An 18781-nucleotide genomic window follows, 5' to 3' on the forward strand; every position below is an offset into this window, starting at 1 on the left:
TAAGACCATAAGACAGGAACAGAATTGGGCTATTTGACCCATTGAGTCTGCTTTGCCATTCCATTCCAACAAGCCTGATTTATTATCCCCTCAACCACAATCTCCCTCCTGCACTAATCAAAAATCTATCAACTTGCACTTTAAATATACCCAATGGCTTGGCCTTCACAGCCATCTGTTGCAGTGAATTGCTGTGATTCACTGGCTTCTGCTTAAAGAGATTCCTCCTCATCCCTGTTGTAAAGGGACACCCTTCAATTTTGAGGCTGTAGTCTCTGGTCCTAGACTCACCCACAATAGGAAACATCCTCTTCACATTCACTTTATTTAGGCCGTACTGCATTTGATAGGTTTCATTCTTCTAAGCTCCATTGTGTACAGGCCCAGAGCCATCAAATGCTCTTCATATGTTAACCCTTTCATTCCGAGGATTATTCTCATGAACCTTTTCTGGACCCCCTCCAATGCCAGTACATCCTTTCTCTGATAAGAGGTCCAAAACTGCTCACAGTATTCTGTGCAGTCCAACCAATGCCTTTTAAAACCTCAGCATTACATCCTTTTATATACTAATCCTCTCGAGGTGAATGCTAACATTGCAATTGCCTTCTTTACCACTGACTCAACTTCAAGTCAAATGCACATCTGGCCAGGAAATGTATCATTGCAGCTTCAAAATAACTCAGCTTAAACTTGGCTTGCAATGTGGTGATGTCTTCCACATAAATATTGCGGGAATTTAAAATGGGGCTTTACCTCAATCTTATTAAAAACAAATAATGAATGCCTGTTTAATGCTGGCCTTGCCAGTGATGCCACATGTAAACTATAAAAAAAGTTTACAATGGTAGTTGCCTTTAGATAGAAATGCAGGTTATTACCATTAGAGGATAGTAATGAATTATTGAAACACTAGACATTCTGCTGCTACAGAATTTTCTATTAAGAGAAGTTTCTACAGGAGTAGTACATAACTTTCTAACGTGACAAAGGTACCTTGACAGTCTGGCACTCACCCATGAGAATTTTCAGGTCTTAAGCTTCAGGAAAGATCCAAGGTCCTATCATTTCTAACTATGTGCTGATGGAAAAACTCCTTTCAGCATTTGCTTAGCTTCCTAAAACTGCCCCACCTCCCCTTCGTACCACTTCCGTTATTTATTTATTAATATTATTATTAGTTTTTTTTCTTTCTCTCTCTCCTTTTTCTCCCTCTGTCCCTCTCACTATACTCCTTGCCCATCCTCTGGGCTTCCCCCCTCCCTCTTTCTTTCTCCCTAGGCCTCCTGTCCCATGATCCTCTCATATCCCTTTTGCCTATCAACTTTCCAGCTCTTAGCTCCATCCCTCCCCCTCCTGTCTTCTCCCATCATTTCGGATCTCCCCCTCCCCCTCCCACTTTCAAATCTCTTACTAGCTCTTCTTTCAGTTAGTCCTGACGAAGGGTCTCGGCCCAAAACGTGGACTGTACCTCTTCCCATAGATGCTGCCTGGCCTGCTGCGTTCACCGGCATTTTTTATGTGTGGTTCATGTTTCACAAACTCACCCATTTTGAAACAGATGGGAATGTTTCAGGCAATTTAAGTTTTTGAAACAAATGATTAGATATATTTAAATTAATATAATTTTCAAAGCTTCAGAAAATTTTCCAATGCTTCTGAATGCCGAAGTGACTCACAGATACTCAAAGTCTTACAGCAGTTTTGACAAGTGGTAAGGCTGAAGTAAATGTCGACCAATTCTGGAGGTAGGCTTGCCATTTTCAGTGCAAAAGCTGGTACTGCTCCAGAAGTTGTAGTCTGGCTGTCACAAGTACAGATGATTAGCTGCACAGAAACATCTGCAGTTTGGACGTAGGCCTTCGATTGATGATATTTGTATTTTATTTCTCAAAAATTGCCAGTGAATTAGGCCAGTCAGTTGAACTTGACGCCTTATGGAATGGCGATCTCAAGCAGCAGAGCTCAGATATGATTAAATATTCTCGTTTTAGCCTGATACACCTGAGAATCACAACTGCTTCCAAGATCTGTACAGATAATAAAGATGTCTTAATGCAGTTGAATAAACTGTCACTGCTTAAAACCGATGAAAACAATGCCAACTGTGGCTGTACTTCCCACATTCAATGTAGGAAATATGGCTGTAGGTCAGGGATACAAGTCTGTTTAAGGAAATGGGATTTTAGACTCCCAAGACCAACTTACCTTGCTGGAATTGAAGATCTCTGAACTAGAGTGCTGTATCAGAGGGACATTAAGACCGCCTGCATCCTTTGTTTCATGGAATCCTGGTTAACTCCTCCTGTACCGGACACAACGATTCAGACTGACAGGTTCACTGTACAGTACACCATCAGGATAGGACTGTCAAGTCTCTGAAAAGCAGAGGTGGAGGTGTATGCCTCATGGTCAGCTCCCCTTGGTGCACAAATATAATTCTGATTACCAGACCTGGAATATCTCTAAATAAATGTCATTCATTTGACCTGCCGTAGGAGATTTCTGTGATCATGTTGGTAACAGTGTACGTTCCACCTCAGGTCAATGTCAAACAGGCTTTAGATGATGTGAGCAATGGGATCAACATGCATGAAACAGCATACTCTGACATCTTCATCATTTTTGGGGATTTTTAACTAGGCCAGCCTGAAAAAAATGACTAAATAATTATCATCAACAAATCACTTGTAGTACTGGAAGAAACAGCACACTGGACCACTGTTATACCACCACTAAGAATGTTTACTGTGCTATTCTACACCCTCACTTTGGGAAGTCTAATTACCTGGCTGTACTTCTACTCCCTAAGTAGAGGCAGAGATTGAAGACTGTAGCGCCAGAAGTGAGGACCAAGAAGGTATGGCCAAGGGAAGCACAGGAATGCTTACAGGACTGCTTTCAATCAGTGGACTGGCCTGTATTCAGGGATTCATCTTTGAATCTGGATGAGTATGCCACAGTTGTTATTGATACCATTAAAGCCTGTGTAGATGAGTGTGTGCCTACGAAAACTTGCTATACGTGCCCAAACCAAAAGCTGTGGATGTACCAGGAGGTACATCACCTGCCGAGATTTGTGGCATTTAAGTCTGGTGATCCAGGTCTGTACCAGTTATGACTTGCAGAGGGCTATTTCAAGGGCGAAGAGACAATTCTGAGCAAGGTTGGAGGTGACATTGGATGCATGATAACTCTGACAGGTTTGCAAGACATTACTTCCTACAAAGCAAAACCCAATAGAATGAATGGCAGCGATGCTTCACTATCAGGTGGGCTCAATGCCTTCTATGCCCGCTTTGAAAGGGAGAATATAATTGCAGCTGTGAAGATCCCGGCTGCACCTGCTGATCCAGTGATTGTCTCAGAGGCCGATGTTAGGCTGTCTTCAAGGAGGGTCAATCCTCGCAAGGCAGCAGGCCCCGATGGAGTACCTGGTAAGGCTCTGAAAAAGTACCAACCAACTGGTGGGAGAATTCAAGGATACTTTTCAACCTCTTACTGCTACAGTCGGAAGTGAGAACTACTTCACCTATTTCGAAAAGGCAACAATTATACCAGTGCCTAAGAAGAATAGTGTCAGCTGCTGTCCTCAGCAAGGACCTGGACCTACTGCAATTTGCCTATTGCTACAATAGGTCTGTGTTAGATGCAGTCTCAGTGGCTCTTCACATGGCATTACATTCATCTGGATAATACAAACATTTACGTCACAATGCTGTTCGTTGACTATAGCTCAGCATTTAGCACCATCATTCCTATCACCCTGATTGATAAGTTACAGAATCTGGTCCTCTGGGCCTCCCCCTGCATTGGATCCTCGACTTCCAAACCGGAAGATCACAATTTGTGCGGAGTGGTGATAATACTTCCTCCTCGTTGACGCTCAACACTGGTGCACCTTAGGGGTGTGTGTGCTTAGCCCACTGTTCTACTTTCTATTTACACATGACTGTGTGGCTAGGCATAGCTCAAATACCATCTATGAATTTGCTGATGATGCAATCATTGTTGGTAGAATTTCAGATGGAAATGAGAGGGCGTACAGGAGCAAGATATATCAGCTAGTTGAGTGGTGTCGCAGCAACAACCTTGCACTCAATGTAAGAGGAAAGAGCTGATTGTGGACTTCACGAAGGGTAAAATGCAGAAACGCGAACCAGTTCTCATAGAAGGATCGGAAGTGAACAGAATGAGCAATTTCAGATTCCTGGGTGTCAATATCTCTGAGGATCTAACCTGGTCCCAACATATCGATGCAGCTATAAAGAAGGCAAGTCAGTGGCTATATTTCATTACGAGTTTGAAGAGATACGGTTTGTCAACTAAAACACTCAGGCTTCTATAGATGTACCGTGGAGAGCATTCTGACGCTGCATCACTGTTTGTTACGGGGGTGGCGGGGTGGGGGGGGGGGTCGGGGATGCTACTACACAGGACCGAAAGAAGCTACAAAGGACAAAATTAGTCATTTCTATCTTGGGTACTAGCCTCCGCAGTACCCATGACATCTTCAAGGTGCAGTGCTTCAGAAAGGCAACGTCCATTATCAAGGTCCTTCATCATCCAGGGAATGCCCTCTTGTCATTGTTACCTTCAGGAAGGAGATTCAGAAGCCTGAAGGCACACAGTCAGTGATTCAGGAACAGCTTCTTCCCCTTTGCCATACAATTCCTAAATGGACATTGAACCCATGAACACTACTTCACTTATTTTAAAAAGACATTATTTCTGTTTTTTGCACTATTATTAATTTATTCAATATACATATATACTTTAATTGATCTATTTATTTGAATGAAGCAAGCTTCAAAATTTTATGAGGCACAGTTTTTTTGGGTATATTATGGTAAATGAAACCACATGAAAAGATGTGACAGTGGACTATTAGTTAATTTAAAGTATTAATCCAAGTTTTACACATTGATATCCCTTAAAGGAGAGAAAAGAAAAACAGCAGGAAACATGCTGATCAAGAGCAATTGAAATGTTATTAGATTCAAAGAAAAACCTTGCTAAGAATACCAGTATATTGGTATTTTAGTGTCACATATCCCAGGGTTCAGTGAAAACTTTTGTTTTGCATGCCATCCATACAGGTAATTTCATCCCATCAGTACGTCGAGGTAGTACAAGGGAAGAGTAAGTAAACCTAAGGATTTAGGTTTACTTACCTCTGAATATACCCCTTGCCCATCCTCTGCGTTCCCCCCCCCCCCCGGTCTTTCTTCCCAGACCTCCTGTCCCATGATCCTCTTGTATCTCTTTTGCCAATCACCTGTCCAGCTCTTGGCTCCATCCCTCCCTCTCCTGTCTTCTCCTATCATTTTGGATCTCCCTCTCCCCCTCCCCCTCCAACTTTCAAATCTCTTACTAACTCTTCCTTCAGTTAGTCCTGACAAAGGGTCTCGGCCTGAAACGTCGACTCTACCTCTTCCTAGAGATGCTGCCTGGCCTGCTGCGTTCACCAGCAACTTTGATGTGTGTTGCTTGAATTTCCAGCATCTGCAGAATTCCTGTTGTAAACCTAAGGATTTGCAAGTTTTCAGTTCAGTAAATGCAGGGGGAGGGTGTGTGGCTAAGATATTGATAAGGAAAGAAGTAGATCTGAAGATTTGAAGTTTTCACAGTTCAGTAAATGTGGGTGGAGTTGGGGGTGTGTAGCTAAGACATTGATAGGGAAAGAAGAAGACGAGTAGAGTTGTGACACATAAGAAATATTTAACAATTTCTGTAGAAGGAAAAGTAACTCTTGTATCTTTTCCCCCTCTTAAATCTATGCCCAATAGTTTAAAACTGATCATTCAGTTTATCTATGTCCCTCATGATTTATTTACCTTTACAAGTCAGCCCTCAGCTTCTAATATTTCAGGGAAAGCAGCACCAGCCTATCGATTCTGTCCTTTATAACTCAAGCCCTCTAGTCTGAGGAAAATCTTTATGAATTTTTTCTGTGTCCCTTCATGCTTAGCCACACCTGCCCTAAATTACACTGAATATAACTGCACACGAGGCTCCTAATGTGGTGTCACCACCTCTTAAACAGCTGTAATGTGACAATGCAACTCTTGTACTCGGTGCCCTAACCAATGAAACCAGGTGTGCCTCTTAAGTTTCTCTGTTCTATAGCATTCTTCAGGGCCCTGCCATTTACTGTGCAAGGCCTGGCCCATTTTAACTTCCCAAAATAATAAGATATACAAACCGCGTTAGGCCATTTGGCCTGCCATTCAGTCATGGCTGATTTTTTTTCTCAAACCCATTCACGTGCTTGTTTCCTGTAATCCTTAACCCTCTATACTTTAATCAAGAACCTATCACTCTCTGCTTTAAATACACATGACTTGGTTTCTGTTTTGGGCACGTGGCCAAGTGGTTAAGGCATTGGGCTAGCTACCTGAAGGTTGTGAGTTTGAGCCCCAGCCGAGGGAACGTGTTATGTCCTTGAGCAAGGCATTTAATCACACATTGCCCTGCAACGACACTGGTGCCAAGCTGTATGGGTCCTAATGCCCTTCCCTTGGACAACATTGGTGTCGTGGAGGGGGGAGACTTGCAGCATGGGCAACTGCTGGTCTTCCATACAACCTTGCCGAGGCCTGTGCCCTGGAGAGTGAAGGTTTTCCAGGCGCAGATCCATGGTCTCGCAAGACTAACAGATGCTTTAAATGGTTTCTTTTGCAACAAATTCTACAGGTTTAGCACCCTTTGGCTAGAGAAATTCCTCCTCATCTAACTTCTAAATTTCTAAGTGCAATATTTTCACATCTCAACTAAATTCCATCTTTCATTCCTTGACCCACTTTTTCAGTTGACCTAGATCAGGGGTTCCCAACTTTTTTTTAAACAACATGGACCAATACTATTAAATAAGGGGACTGTAGGTTCCAGGTTGGAAATCCCTGATCTAGATCCTTTTGAAATCAGAAATATTCTTTTCTGTCCACTGGTGTCATCTGCAAAGTTATTAAACATAGTCTGCATTCTCATCCAAAAACCAGCATGGATCTCAGTGGCACACCAGTATTCACATCTTAAACACAAGCCTCTACTACCAACCTCTTATTCCGGCCACCAGCAACATTTGTTCATTTGGCTAGCTCACACTTGATGTCATATGATCTAACCTTTCAATCAGTCTACCATTCGTAATCTTGTAAAAGATCTTACCGAAGTCCGTATGGGTAATGTCTACTGCTTTGCCTCGTCAGTCATCTTGGTCAGTTCTTCAAAAACCTCAATCAAATTTGTGAGGCACAATTTCCACACACACAAGCCATACTGACTTTCCTTAATCAATTCTTGATAAGAGAGATATAGTCCTGTAACATACCTATCCGCATGCAAGTAGAGCTTTTAACTCAGAATCACCTTTAGTAACTTTTCCACCACTCATATTAGGCTCACCAGTCTTTTGTTCCTTAGGTTTTCCTTGCAACCCTTCTTAAATAAAGACCCCCCAGCTTATACATCACCTGTAGCTAACAATAGTACAAGTATTTTTGCTAAAACCCCTCCAGTTTTATCCATGGCTTCCTGCAATGTCATGGGATACACTTGGTCAGGCTCTAAGGATTTATCCGCCTTTATGCACTTTAACATTGCTAGTGCTCCTATTTTGTAATGTACATATTTATTTCTTTTATTATTTGTGTTTTTATTATTTTACTTTTCAAGACAGCACTGTTCTCTTCCCTGACTTTCTCCACAGTAAATACAGATGAGAAGTATTTATTTTAATTCTCAGATTTCTCTTCACTTCACTCATAGACAATCACACTGACCTTAAAGAAGACCACCTCTCTCCCTACATGCCCTCTTGTTCTTGCCCTCGTATCTCGTTAGATTCTCTTTTCTCTTGTTTGCAAAGCTGTCTCATCTTCTTTTTGTCCTCCTGATTTCCGTCTTAACTTTACTCCACTCAAGGGATTTGCTTGATCCCAGCTCCTTATACCTGACATATGCATCCTTTTCCCTGACCAGACCCTCAGGATCCTTTGTTATTAACACAGTTCCCTAATCTTGTTAGCCCTGCCCTTCACTGTAACAGGGACACCCTGATGTTTTACTGGCTGGGTTGTTTAGAACCAGGGTTATATTCTCAAAAGTATGGAGTCAGCTATTCAAGATGGAAGTGAGAAGAAGTTGCTTTGCCTGTAGGATGGTGAAGTTTTTGAAATCAGAGTTCATTGAATTAAGCTATAAAATGATAATTTTTAAATTAAATATTATGGAGTTAATGCCGGGAAATGGCCATGAGGTGAAAGATCACCCATAACCCTATAGAATAATGGAGTAAGTGCAAAGAGCCCAATGACCAACTCTTGTTTCTGTATCTTGCGTTGTTCTGGAGATTTTATTCTGGTTATATGTCCACTCCTGACCTAGGACCTGGTTTTTGTGTGTTATAGCTTGTGTGCTTAGGTGCTTTAATGGCAGTTTAAATGGAGGATTGGTCAATGCATAGAAAAAAGAGTGGAAATTGACAGATCAACAAGTCACTGTTGGAATGCATAGTGTTGAATATCATGCATCTGCTAGCTCTTAGAAATCTGAGTGATGATTGGCTCTGCAGACTTCTGTCCATAATACACCTAATACATCAACAGTAAAAGAAATGCTTTGCATGTTCCGCACCTCTGATTATCTGTCAAATTCCCTTTCTAAAATATTTATGAAGTTGGATTCTAGCATCTTTTATAGGCAGTGGATTCTTGAGGATGCCAAATGCAATTTTCCTCATTGCTTCTCTTAATTTTCTGTTCATAATTTTAAATCTATTGCCTCTAGTTATTGATCCATATGCTGTAGGCAATGCTATTTTCTACCAACACTTAAAACCTCTCTGCGCATTGTTCTTTTCTGCAGATTATAGTAATTAATCTTGTAGTTCTACCATTGAGTTTGGAATGTTTTCCTCAAGTTTTAGTGATAGAACTCACCAGAATATGTAGCTACACCAAAACATTTGTGTTTTGGTATGAATTTCTTTGACTTCTAATTGAGCTATATATTTTTCAAAAAAATGTATGCGTGGAGCATCTTCCACATTCTCTACAGCCAATAACAATGACTCACTGCAGTATGTTAATATTTTAAATGGGAAAACTGAAAATGGGGAGAGATGGCAATGAATTTCATAGTTGGCACTTCCTACTTGAAGATCACGTGAGCACAGTCAGCATCGGAGGGAGGAACATCACAAACCTAAGATTTGCTGATGACATTGATGGACTTGCAGGAAAAGAGGACGAACTGGCCAATCTGGTCAGCCATCTTGACAGAGCCTCCACAAAGTTTGGAATGGAAATAAGTGCTGAGAAAACCAAGCTGATAGCAAATGCCAACGGTGCCATCACAACAGACATTTCAGTCCATGGTCAGAAACTTGAGAGTGCAACAGTTCAAATACCTGAGGGCATGAAGGATCAAGACCAGAAGTCCTGGCAAGAACCGCGCAGACAATGACTACCCTATCCAAACTCAAGACAATATGCAGTGACAACAGCATCACCTTGAAGTACAAGATCAGACTTCTGCATGCATTGGTATTCTCCATCTTCCTGTACGCATGTGAGACATGGACCCTCACAGCAGAGCTACAGAGGAAGATACAGGCATTGGAAATGAGGTGCTATCGCAACATCTCGGGCATCTCATACTTGGACCACATCACAAACGAGCAGGTCCGCAAGACCATACAGCACCACATTGGCCCCCGTGAAGACCTTCTCACAACAGTGAAGAAACAAGCTGAGATGCTATGGCCACGTAACAAGATCCAGTGGCCTTGCAAAGACCATTCTACAAGGAACTGTGGAGGGGAAAAGAAGGAGAGGTAGACAGAGGAAAAGATGGATGGACAACATTAAAGAATGGACAGGGAAAACACTTGCGGTGACCTAGGCTCTGGTACACAACCGCGACAGATGGAACAGATTGGTGCAAAGTTTGTCATGACGGCGCCCCGATGACTCCACCGGGAGTTAAGGGTGCAAGGAAGGAAGGAAGGACTTCCTACAAAAAGAAGTCAGTATGGTCTCACTATAAAGCAGATATTCCATAGGGGTCGACAATGGATTTTGTGTCCCAGCTTGATACACAAGCCAGGGCAGTACAATATGCAGAGCAAGCTGTTGCTCGTGTAGCAGGCACCCACCTCTACACGTAGCTGATGAATCCAAAGGAGTGGCAGAGACCATTACAGTTTGGCATCAGCATAGGACTGCCTTAGGGACTTCAGCTCTGGAGTTTTCCTTGCGGTTTACTCCTGAAGCAACCTTCCCTCTAACTTTTTTTTACAACTGCGCGGACCAACCATTGTTCTGAGCAGGAAATTTTTACACAGCCTAAAAACTGCAAGGCACTTCGAATTTTTTTTTTGTAATATGCACACCAACATATGCACATTTGTTTGCACGTGATCTGGAGGGGGACTAATATCCTAGTGGGAAGGTTTGCTAATACTGCATGGGCGGGGGTTTAAACTAGAGTTGCAGAGGGAGGGAATGAGAGTGCCAGCACCATTAATAGTGTGATTGTGGGGACAGATGTTAAACCTCAGACAATGTCAGGAAGCAAAAGCTTGAGCATGGTGAGTCTAATGTTCTGAGTTGCGTATATTTTAATGCAAGTTGTAGGAAAGGTAGATGAGTTTAAGGCTTGGATCAATACATGGAATTATGATATTGTATCCGTTGGTGAGACTTGGTTGCAGGAGGGGCAGGACTGGCAGTTCAATATTCTGGGGTTCTGTTGTTTTAGACTTGATGGAGCTGGAGAGATTAAAGGGGGAGGAGTGTTATTACTAGTCAGGGAAAAGGTCTCAGTACATAGAAGTCCCAATGAGTGAGTGTGCAATACTTGATCTCCTACTAGGGATGAGACACAGCAGATGACAGAAGTTTAAGAAGCAGGACACTACATTGAGCAATCATAATGCCATTAGTTTCTAGGTAATTATGGAAAAGGATAGGTCTGGTCCTTGGGTTGAGATTCTGAATTGGAGAAAGGCTAATTTTGAAGGTATCTGAAATAATCTGGCAAATATGGATTGAGACAGGAAAGTGTGTTGGTAAGTGGGAGGCATTCAAAAATGAAATTTTGAGAATACAATGCTTGAATGTGCCTTTCAGGATAAAACCAAGCATAAAAGGTTTAGGGTTTTGAGAGGTATTCAGGCTTTGGTTTTTTTTAAAAAAAAAAAGGAGATGCATAGCAGGTATAGGCAGGTAGGAACAAGTGAGGTACTTGAGTAAAAGAAGTGCAAGAGAATACTTAAGAAAAAAGTCAGAAGGGCTAAAAGAAGGCATATGTTTGCTCTAGCAGACAAGATGGAGCAGAACTCTAATGGCTCCTACAGGTATGTTGAGAACAAAAGGATTGCGACGAACAGAATTGGTCCTCTGAAAGATCAGAATGGTAATCTTTGCATGGAGCCAAAAGATATGGATGAGATCTTAATTGTTTTTTTTTGCATCTGTATTAAGCCAGGAGACGGACACAGAGTCTATAGAAGTGAGGCAAAGCAGCAGTGAGGTCATGGACCCTACACATTACAGAGGAGGAAGTGTTTGCTGTCTTGGGGCAAATTTGGGTGAACAAATCCCCAGGGCCTGACAAGGTGTTCCCTCATCCTGGGAGAGGCAAGCGCAGAAATATCTTGCATTGGGATTGGGAGTATATCTAGTTTAGCTTGACTTTATTCTTGCATCCAAAGAAGTGATGATGTTTAGTAGTTACACTGCATGATTTCACTTAAGAGTGTTTATATTTATATTAATGTTATTTCTTGCTAGCTCACCGACTGAGAAGAAGATTAACGTTGGTGGCTTCCCGGTTATGAAAAGTCGTTACTTACTCGTAAAGAAAAGCCCAGTACATGGGAAATCAACCCCTGTTCTAAAAAGGACACCTGGCAAAGGGCTTGTGCAAATCAGCAAACATAGGTTGCAGAGGCTACCAGCATCAGCACTGCATGTCAGTGCAAAACAAGGTAGGGAGTTGATGCCAAATTGAAGTGATTTTTTTGGCAATGTGCTAAGAGGTTCTCTACTATTCACGCTGGGAATCCTACAAGACTTGGGCTTGTAGTGTCAATGGACTGATGAAGTGCATGGTCTATCGATTTTGCTTTTTGTCAGCTTGTTTATCACATATTTCAATGATAGCATTGTTGGATATTCATATCAGAAAATTTCTTTCAGTTGCCCTATTGCTATTGGGAGTATTCTCTAGGCTCTCCAGTAGCAACAGGAACACTGAGGGAACGGATCAATAGGCAGATTTTTGAAAGTTGCAAAAGTAACTGGGCTGATCTCATGGGTGACATCAACTTCCCTAATATTGATTTGCACCTCCTTAGTGCAAGAGTTTTAGATGGGGCAGGATTTACTAGGTGTGTCCAGGAAGGATTCCTGACAGAATATGTGGACAGACAGGCTGACTAGAAGAGAAGCCATACTGGATCTAAGAACTAGGCAGTGGACCTAGTCGGGTGGTAGATCTCTAGGTGGGTGAGTATTTCAGAGTCAGTGACCCCAACTTCCTGACCTTTAGCATAACTTTGGACAAGTATAGGTGCAAATCATATGAGAAAGTACTGAAGAGGGAGGGATAATAATGATGCTTAGGATTCTGGATAGGCTTGGTCCATTGAGGCGGGGAGAGGATGGTAGAATGAAGGAATCATGGTTAACAAGAGGAGTGGAACATTTAGTCAAGAGGAAGAAGGAAGCATGATTAAGATTTAGGAGGCCAAGGTCAGATGAGGCTCTTCAGAGTTATAAGGAGGTCAGTAAGGGCCTTAAGAGAGCTAGAAGGGGAGATCAGAAGGCCTTTGAGTAGGTATAAGGAAAGCTCCAATGCACTCTAAATGTTTGTAAGAAACAGGAGGATGGTAAGAGTGAGGGTAGAACAGATTGGGGATAAAAGAGGAAACATTGTGCTTGAAGTCAGACGAGGCAGGAGAGGCGCTTAATAAATACTTTGCTTCAGTATTCACCAGCGAGAGGGATCTTGATGAATGTAAAGTCACTGTAGAATAGGCTAATATGCTGGAACATGTCAACATTAAGAAAGAATATGTTAGGAACTAAAAAATTACTTCCTTGGGCTCGATGAGATATACCCCAGGTTACTACAGGAAGTGAGAGGCCACGGTAGAACAACCAGAAGACTGGAGGATGGCAAATCTTATTCATTGGTCCAAGAAGGGTAATGGGGATAATCCTGGGAATTAGACTAGTGAGTGGGCAGTTCGGAAGAATAGAGACATTTTGGGTTCCACTTCCATCGATCACTCAAAGTTGCCGTGCAAGTTGATAAGGTGTCCAAGAAAGCATTTGGTCTGTCTTCATTAGTGCGGAAATTGAGAGCCATGCAATAATGTTGCAGCTCTATAAAATTCTTATTAGACCATATTTAGAGTATTGCGTTCAGTTCTAGTCACCTCATTATAGGAAGGATGTGGAAGCTTTGGAGGGGGTGTGGAGGAGATTTACCAGCATGCTTCCAGGGTAAGAGAACATGTCTTATGAGGAAAGGTTGATCAAGCTGGCTTTTTTGAGTGAAGAGGGATGAGAGTGACTTGATAGCACTGTGTAAAGATAAGTGGCATAGGATGGACAGCCAGTGCCTTTTTGTAGCCATGTTGGTAATGGCTAATACAGAGGGCATAATATTAAGTTGTTTGGTGGAAAGAATAGGGAGGGATGTCAGAGGTAGGCTTTTTACACAGAGGGGTTAATGCACGGAACACACTGCCAGGAATGGTAATAGAGGCAAATACTTTAGGGAAATTTAAGAGACTCTTGGGTAGTCACATTGATGAAAGAAAAATAGAGGGCTATGTGGAAGGGAAGGGTCAGATTGATCTTGGAGTAGGTTAAAAGGACTCTCCAACATCATAGGCCAAAGGGGCTATACTCTGCTATATTGTTCTATGTCGATGTTCTATATAATCAACAAAGCTTGAAGGGGAAGAGAATTGTAGTGAAGCTTATTTTGGGAAATTGGTCCACAGTTGCATGTTTGTCCAACATGGCACATGTAATCCAGCGATAGCCCAGCAAAGTTAAGCTTGGTGGACTTGTATAGATAACCACAAAATTCTGGAGGAACTCAGCGAGTTGGGCAGCATCTGTCGGGGGAAGGGGGTGGAATAAACAGTCTGTGTTTTGGTCCAAGACCATTCATCAGAACTTAGTATGTTCGTGATGAAGGCTCTTAGTCTGAATCATCAACTGTTTACTTCCCTCCTTGGATGTTTCCTGACTTGAGTTTCTCCAGCATTTTTTGTGTGTGTGTGTCTCGACTTCCAGAATCTGCAGAATCTCTTGTGTTTGCAAAGATAACCTTTTTTTCTCTTAAAAAGTGGTATTTTATCAGAACCTTCCTACCTTCACATACCAAAGGATATTCAGATTGTGGAACCGTCAAGAGAGTTTGGTAATCATACTGTGTCTGGTGCTAAAATATAAGTAACATTTAAAATTACAATTATTTCCTCTTTGTGCACAGAATGGACTCAATTCCCTTGATGATTCTGCTAGTTGAATATTTTTGTGCTTCTATTGCACTCTTCTATATTGATTAAATATCAGTTAACAAAGCATAGATGAAGGACTCGACCTTCATTTTGCCTGTTCGTCCATCTCTATGCCACATTTGATTTTATATTGATCCCCTGAGCCAGCAGGGGAAGAGTTTAGTGAAAGATTGCTCATAAGGTTAAGGTGTATGGGGAGTAAATTTGCCATATGTCGCCTTGGAGAGGCTCTTCTGATTTACCTTTGTTTTCACTATGTAATTATTGGGTGTGGAGAATATGACTGATAAGTGAATACATTGCAGATAAAGTTAGGAACTGAGAGACTCTTAGGAAGACTGCTAAACAATAACAAACAGCCACCAAAGGCCTCCAGAATTGTTCACTTGTTCTGCAGTTCTCTCAGCTAATTGATTGCCCAATTTTTTCTTTATGTGAAAAGAGACAGATATCAAGTAATTTGCAGCAATAATGTGCTTGCACTTGGCCTGCTCTATCTCTGTGTTCATTTCCGATTGCAGAAGAAATGCTAATATATAATTATCCTTGCAAATTGGATTGCTTTAAATAAAGAGAAGTGTTTGGCCGAGAGGGACGAACCCATTTCCTTGAGTTACTGCGAGCTGTAATTGCAGCATTCAATCAATTTGCAGTATTAGAAATTCAATCATTATCAACATCAAGCCTCATTCCTTCTGATAGCTAAAAGCCAAGTAATTTCTCCCTTTTTAAACAGCTGAATTAATCAGACTAGATTTAAACATTTGCTCACATGAAGAGGTCAGGGCTAGTAATATATTGTCTTCCAGATAACGGTTAATGAAAAGGAAATTAAATTACTAATAACCACCTTGGTGTATTAAAAAGTTAAAATTGACTATTTTCAGAGTTAATTTAATGGAATATGCTTGTGTTTCTGTTGTACATTAACATCAATATGCTTCGCAGCACGTTGACTAATAATGGTGAGAAATATTTGACGGTATCTATCTTTATATCATGATGTTCAATACCTTTATATCTAGCATCATGTTATCTGTAACACATAGACTACGTTGTCAAGGCCTTAAATACCAATCCTGTCTGAAGATTGGCCTATGGACCCATTTAAGAAAACAGAGAACCTGCGATCCTGTTTGAAGTAGTATCACTAACCACTCACGTATCTAGACCTTGTATCCAGTATAATGCTGAACATTATAGTTATTTAGATAAATGTTACAAAACAGATATTCTTTGCCATATAATGTTGATCTGTTGGTAATTGCCAAATACTCCTGATTCTCTCCTGTTTAGACAGAAATGTCAGCAGCCATCCATCTATTGCCTGTGTATACACGTATCTGTCTGTGTGCCTCTTAAGTGCCACTGTCGTATCTGCTTTGTCCACCACTACCACTCGCGCGCGTGTGTGTGTATGTATACATGATTTCTTGACAGGTACTTTAGCCTTTAAATGGTTTAGCCTTGCATGGAAAGACGAAGTACCCAAACCATCTAAGAGAAAGCAGAAAATGCTGGAAAGAAAGGCAGAACATTGGCAATCAGAAACCAAACTTCCCAGATAAAATAATCGCCATCTTCACAGCAGCATTATTAAGTCTTCCCATCTTTTGTTCAAAAGCAATAAAACAAAAATGATGGTGTTAAATTCAGTAAAGCTAAGTGAGGACAGGATCCACACTCCAGTGGGAGTAAGAATAAACTGTAGAAATGATCTTTTTGTGTACTATTTCTTTGAATAGGAGCAATAAAATGTTGGGAATCATACAGTTTTTTTTTAAAAAAAAGTAAACTCTTCAGTCAGCGTTGTGCACAGAGCAAGATACTTCATGTTGCAGGTGCGGATTCCTTGTAAAAGGGTCTCCTGTGGAAACCCTGGAAACCCTGCAACAACTTTTCAGTCATGGCTCTGCTCTAGTTATTGCTGGAGAACACGGAGCACCACATCAGCTTTGCACATCCAAAGAACTAGAGCGACTATCACAGAAGTGCATAGGACAAGTTTTATGAGGTCATAAGTAGAGCGCTAAGGAATTCTGGGCCTTAATACTAATATCACTACTCTGGTCTGATGCTAGTAAATAAATAATTTAGTATACTGTAGCTTTCTATTGAACTGATTACTTTGGTCCTTTATGGTAAAAAAAGAAATTCACTGATGTATGCGGTTTTCCTTGACAGATCTCAGTGTTGTCAGGTTAAACTGAGTATTTCTATTGTTATTGCAGTTATTCAAGAGATTTTGTAATACATTGTATTTTAATATAGACCACCATTTTATCCATTATTGAATATCCAGATTGCACTTAATAGTTTAATTTCATCATGTAAACTTACTGTTCTGTTCAAGTTTCATTCTGACACGTTATAATGACCTTGTCAGCTATCCATTTTGCCAAAGTAAGTTCTCAAATATTTAATCTATATACATATATTTTGTTTCCAACTGAGATTGAGGATTGAGACAGCTACCGTTCCTTTGGATTTCCCCTGTGACTTGGGTAGGAATATCTACTTCCTTTCCAAAAATGCAGCCAGATATGCCTGATAATTAGAAAGTCATCAAATCCAGAGCTATCAAGTGGGCTTTGCATATTGTTCAGAATTTCTTGTCTTAAAAACATAGGCAGTTGTAAAAGCCTTAAAAATCAGATACAGATATGCTACTTACACGTCTCCAGTGTGCAAAGAGGACTGTGAAACCTCATAGGAGCTTTTGTAAATTTCGATACAGAAGCCTAGGAGTTCTCATCCCCTTTCAGCTTTCTGCAGCAACACTCTTGTTTATTCATCCAGCCCCTCTCTATCTTCTTGATTAAAATGAATGTGATCTGGCACCTAGGTTACGCAACATTCACAGAAACACTAAAATTTGATGGTGCTCAATTTTGCAGAAATTTGAGAGTATCAGAGGGCAGAAGTTAGTGTAGTTCCTATTGCTAAGGAGAAGATGCTTGGGAAACTAGAATTCTGGAATGGTTCCGGAAGACTGGAAAATTACAAATGTCACTCCACTCTTTAAGAAGGAAGGGAAGCAAAATATAAGGAAATTATAGAGCAGTTAGTCTGATTTCAGTGATTGGGAAGATTTTAGAGTCCATTATTAAGGATGAGGTTTCAGGGTAGTTAAAGGCACATGATAAAGTAGGCCAAAGTCTGCAAGTCCTTTAAGAGGAAACCTTGCCTAATAAATCTGTGGGAATTCTTTGAAGAAATAATGGGCAGAATAGACAAAGGAGAGTCAGTGGATGTTGTTTACTTGAATTTTCAGAAGGCCTTTGACAAGGTGCCACGCATGAGGCTGTTTAACAAGATAAGAGCCCAAGGTATTATAGGAAAGATACTAGCATGGATAGAAGGTTGGCTGACTGGCAGGAGGCAAAGAATGGGAATAAAGGGGGACCTTTTCTGGTTGGCTGCTGGCAACTGGAGGTATTTCGCCGGGGTGGGACTGCTTCTTTTCACATTGTGTCAACAATTTGATGGCTTTGTGGCCAAGTTTGCAGACATAACAAAGTTAAGTGGAGGGCCAGGTAGTGTTGAGTAAGTGGGGAGTCTGCAGAGGAATTGGACTGGGACAAATGGAATATAGTGTAGGGAAGTGTATGGTCATATACTTTGGAAGAATGAATAAAGACATAGACTATTTTCTAAATGGGGCGAAAATTCAAAAATTGGTGATGCAAAGGGACTTTGGAGTCCTTGTACAGGATTCCCAGTAAGTTAACTTGCAGGTTGAGTTGGTGGTGAGGGAGGCAGGTGCAATGTTAACATTAATTTTGAGAGGTCTAGAATATAAGAGCAAGGTTGTCATGCTGAGGCTTTATAATATATTATGTGTTCGATGGCTCTGAGCCTGTACTCGCTGTAGTTTAGAAGAATGTGGAGGGATCTCATTGAAGCCCATTCAGTGTTGGAAGACCTAGATAGAGTTGATGTGGAGAGGACGTTTCCTATAGTGGTTGAGTCTAGGTCTCGAGGTCACAGCCTCAGAATAAGGGGGGGGGGGTGTCATCCAATTAGAATAGAGATGAGGAGGAAATTCTTTAGCCAAAGGGTTGTGAATATGTGGAGTTCATTGCCATGGATAGCTGTGGAGACGAAGATATTGAGTACATTTAAAGCAGAGGTTGATAGGTTCTCGATTAGCCAGGGCATCGCAGGTTGCAGGTAGAAGGCAGGGAGAATGAGGTTGAAAGGAATAATAAGTCACACCTGATGGAATGGCGG

At 41.3% G+C, this 18781-nt stretch overlaps 1 protein-coding gene across 1 annotated transcript in view; it reads left to right on the plus strand.

The window, feature by feature from the left end:
* zc3h3 (zinc finger CCCH-type containing 3) overlaps positions 1–18781 on the plus strand; it is a 297823-nt gene that overhangs the window by 10834 nt on the left and 268208 nt on the right. Inside the window, exon 3 of the mRNA XM_063057690.1 lies at positions 11799–11995. Within this exon, the coding sequence (XP_062913760.1) occupies positions 11799–11995 (197 nt within the window). The remainder of the gene's footprint in view (positions 1–11798; positions 11996–18781) is intronic.

This window comes from Mobula hypostoma, chromosome 1, assembly GCF_963921235.1.
Source record: "Mobula hypostoma chromosome 1, sMobHyp1.1, whole genome shotgun sequence".
NCBI lineage: Eukaryota > Metazoa > Chordata > Chondrichthyes > Myliobatiformes > Myliobatidae > Mobula > Mobula hypostoma.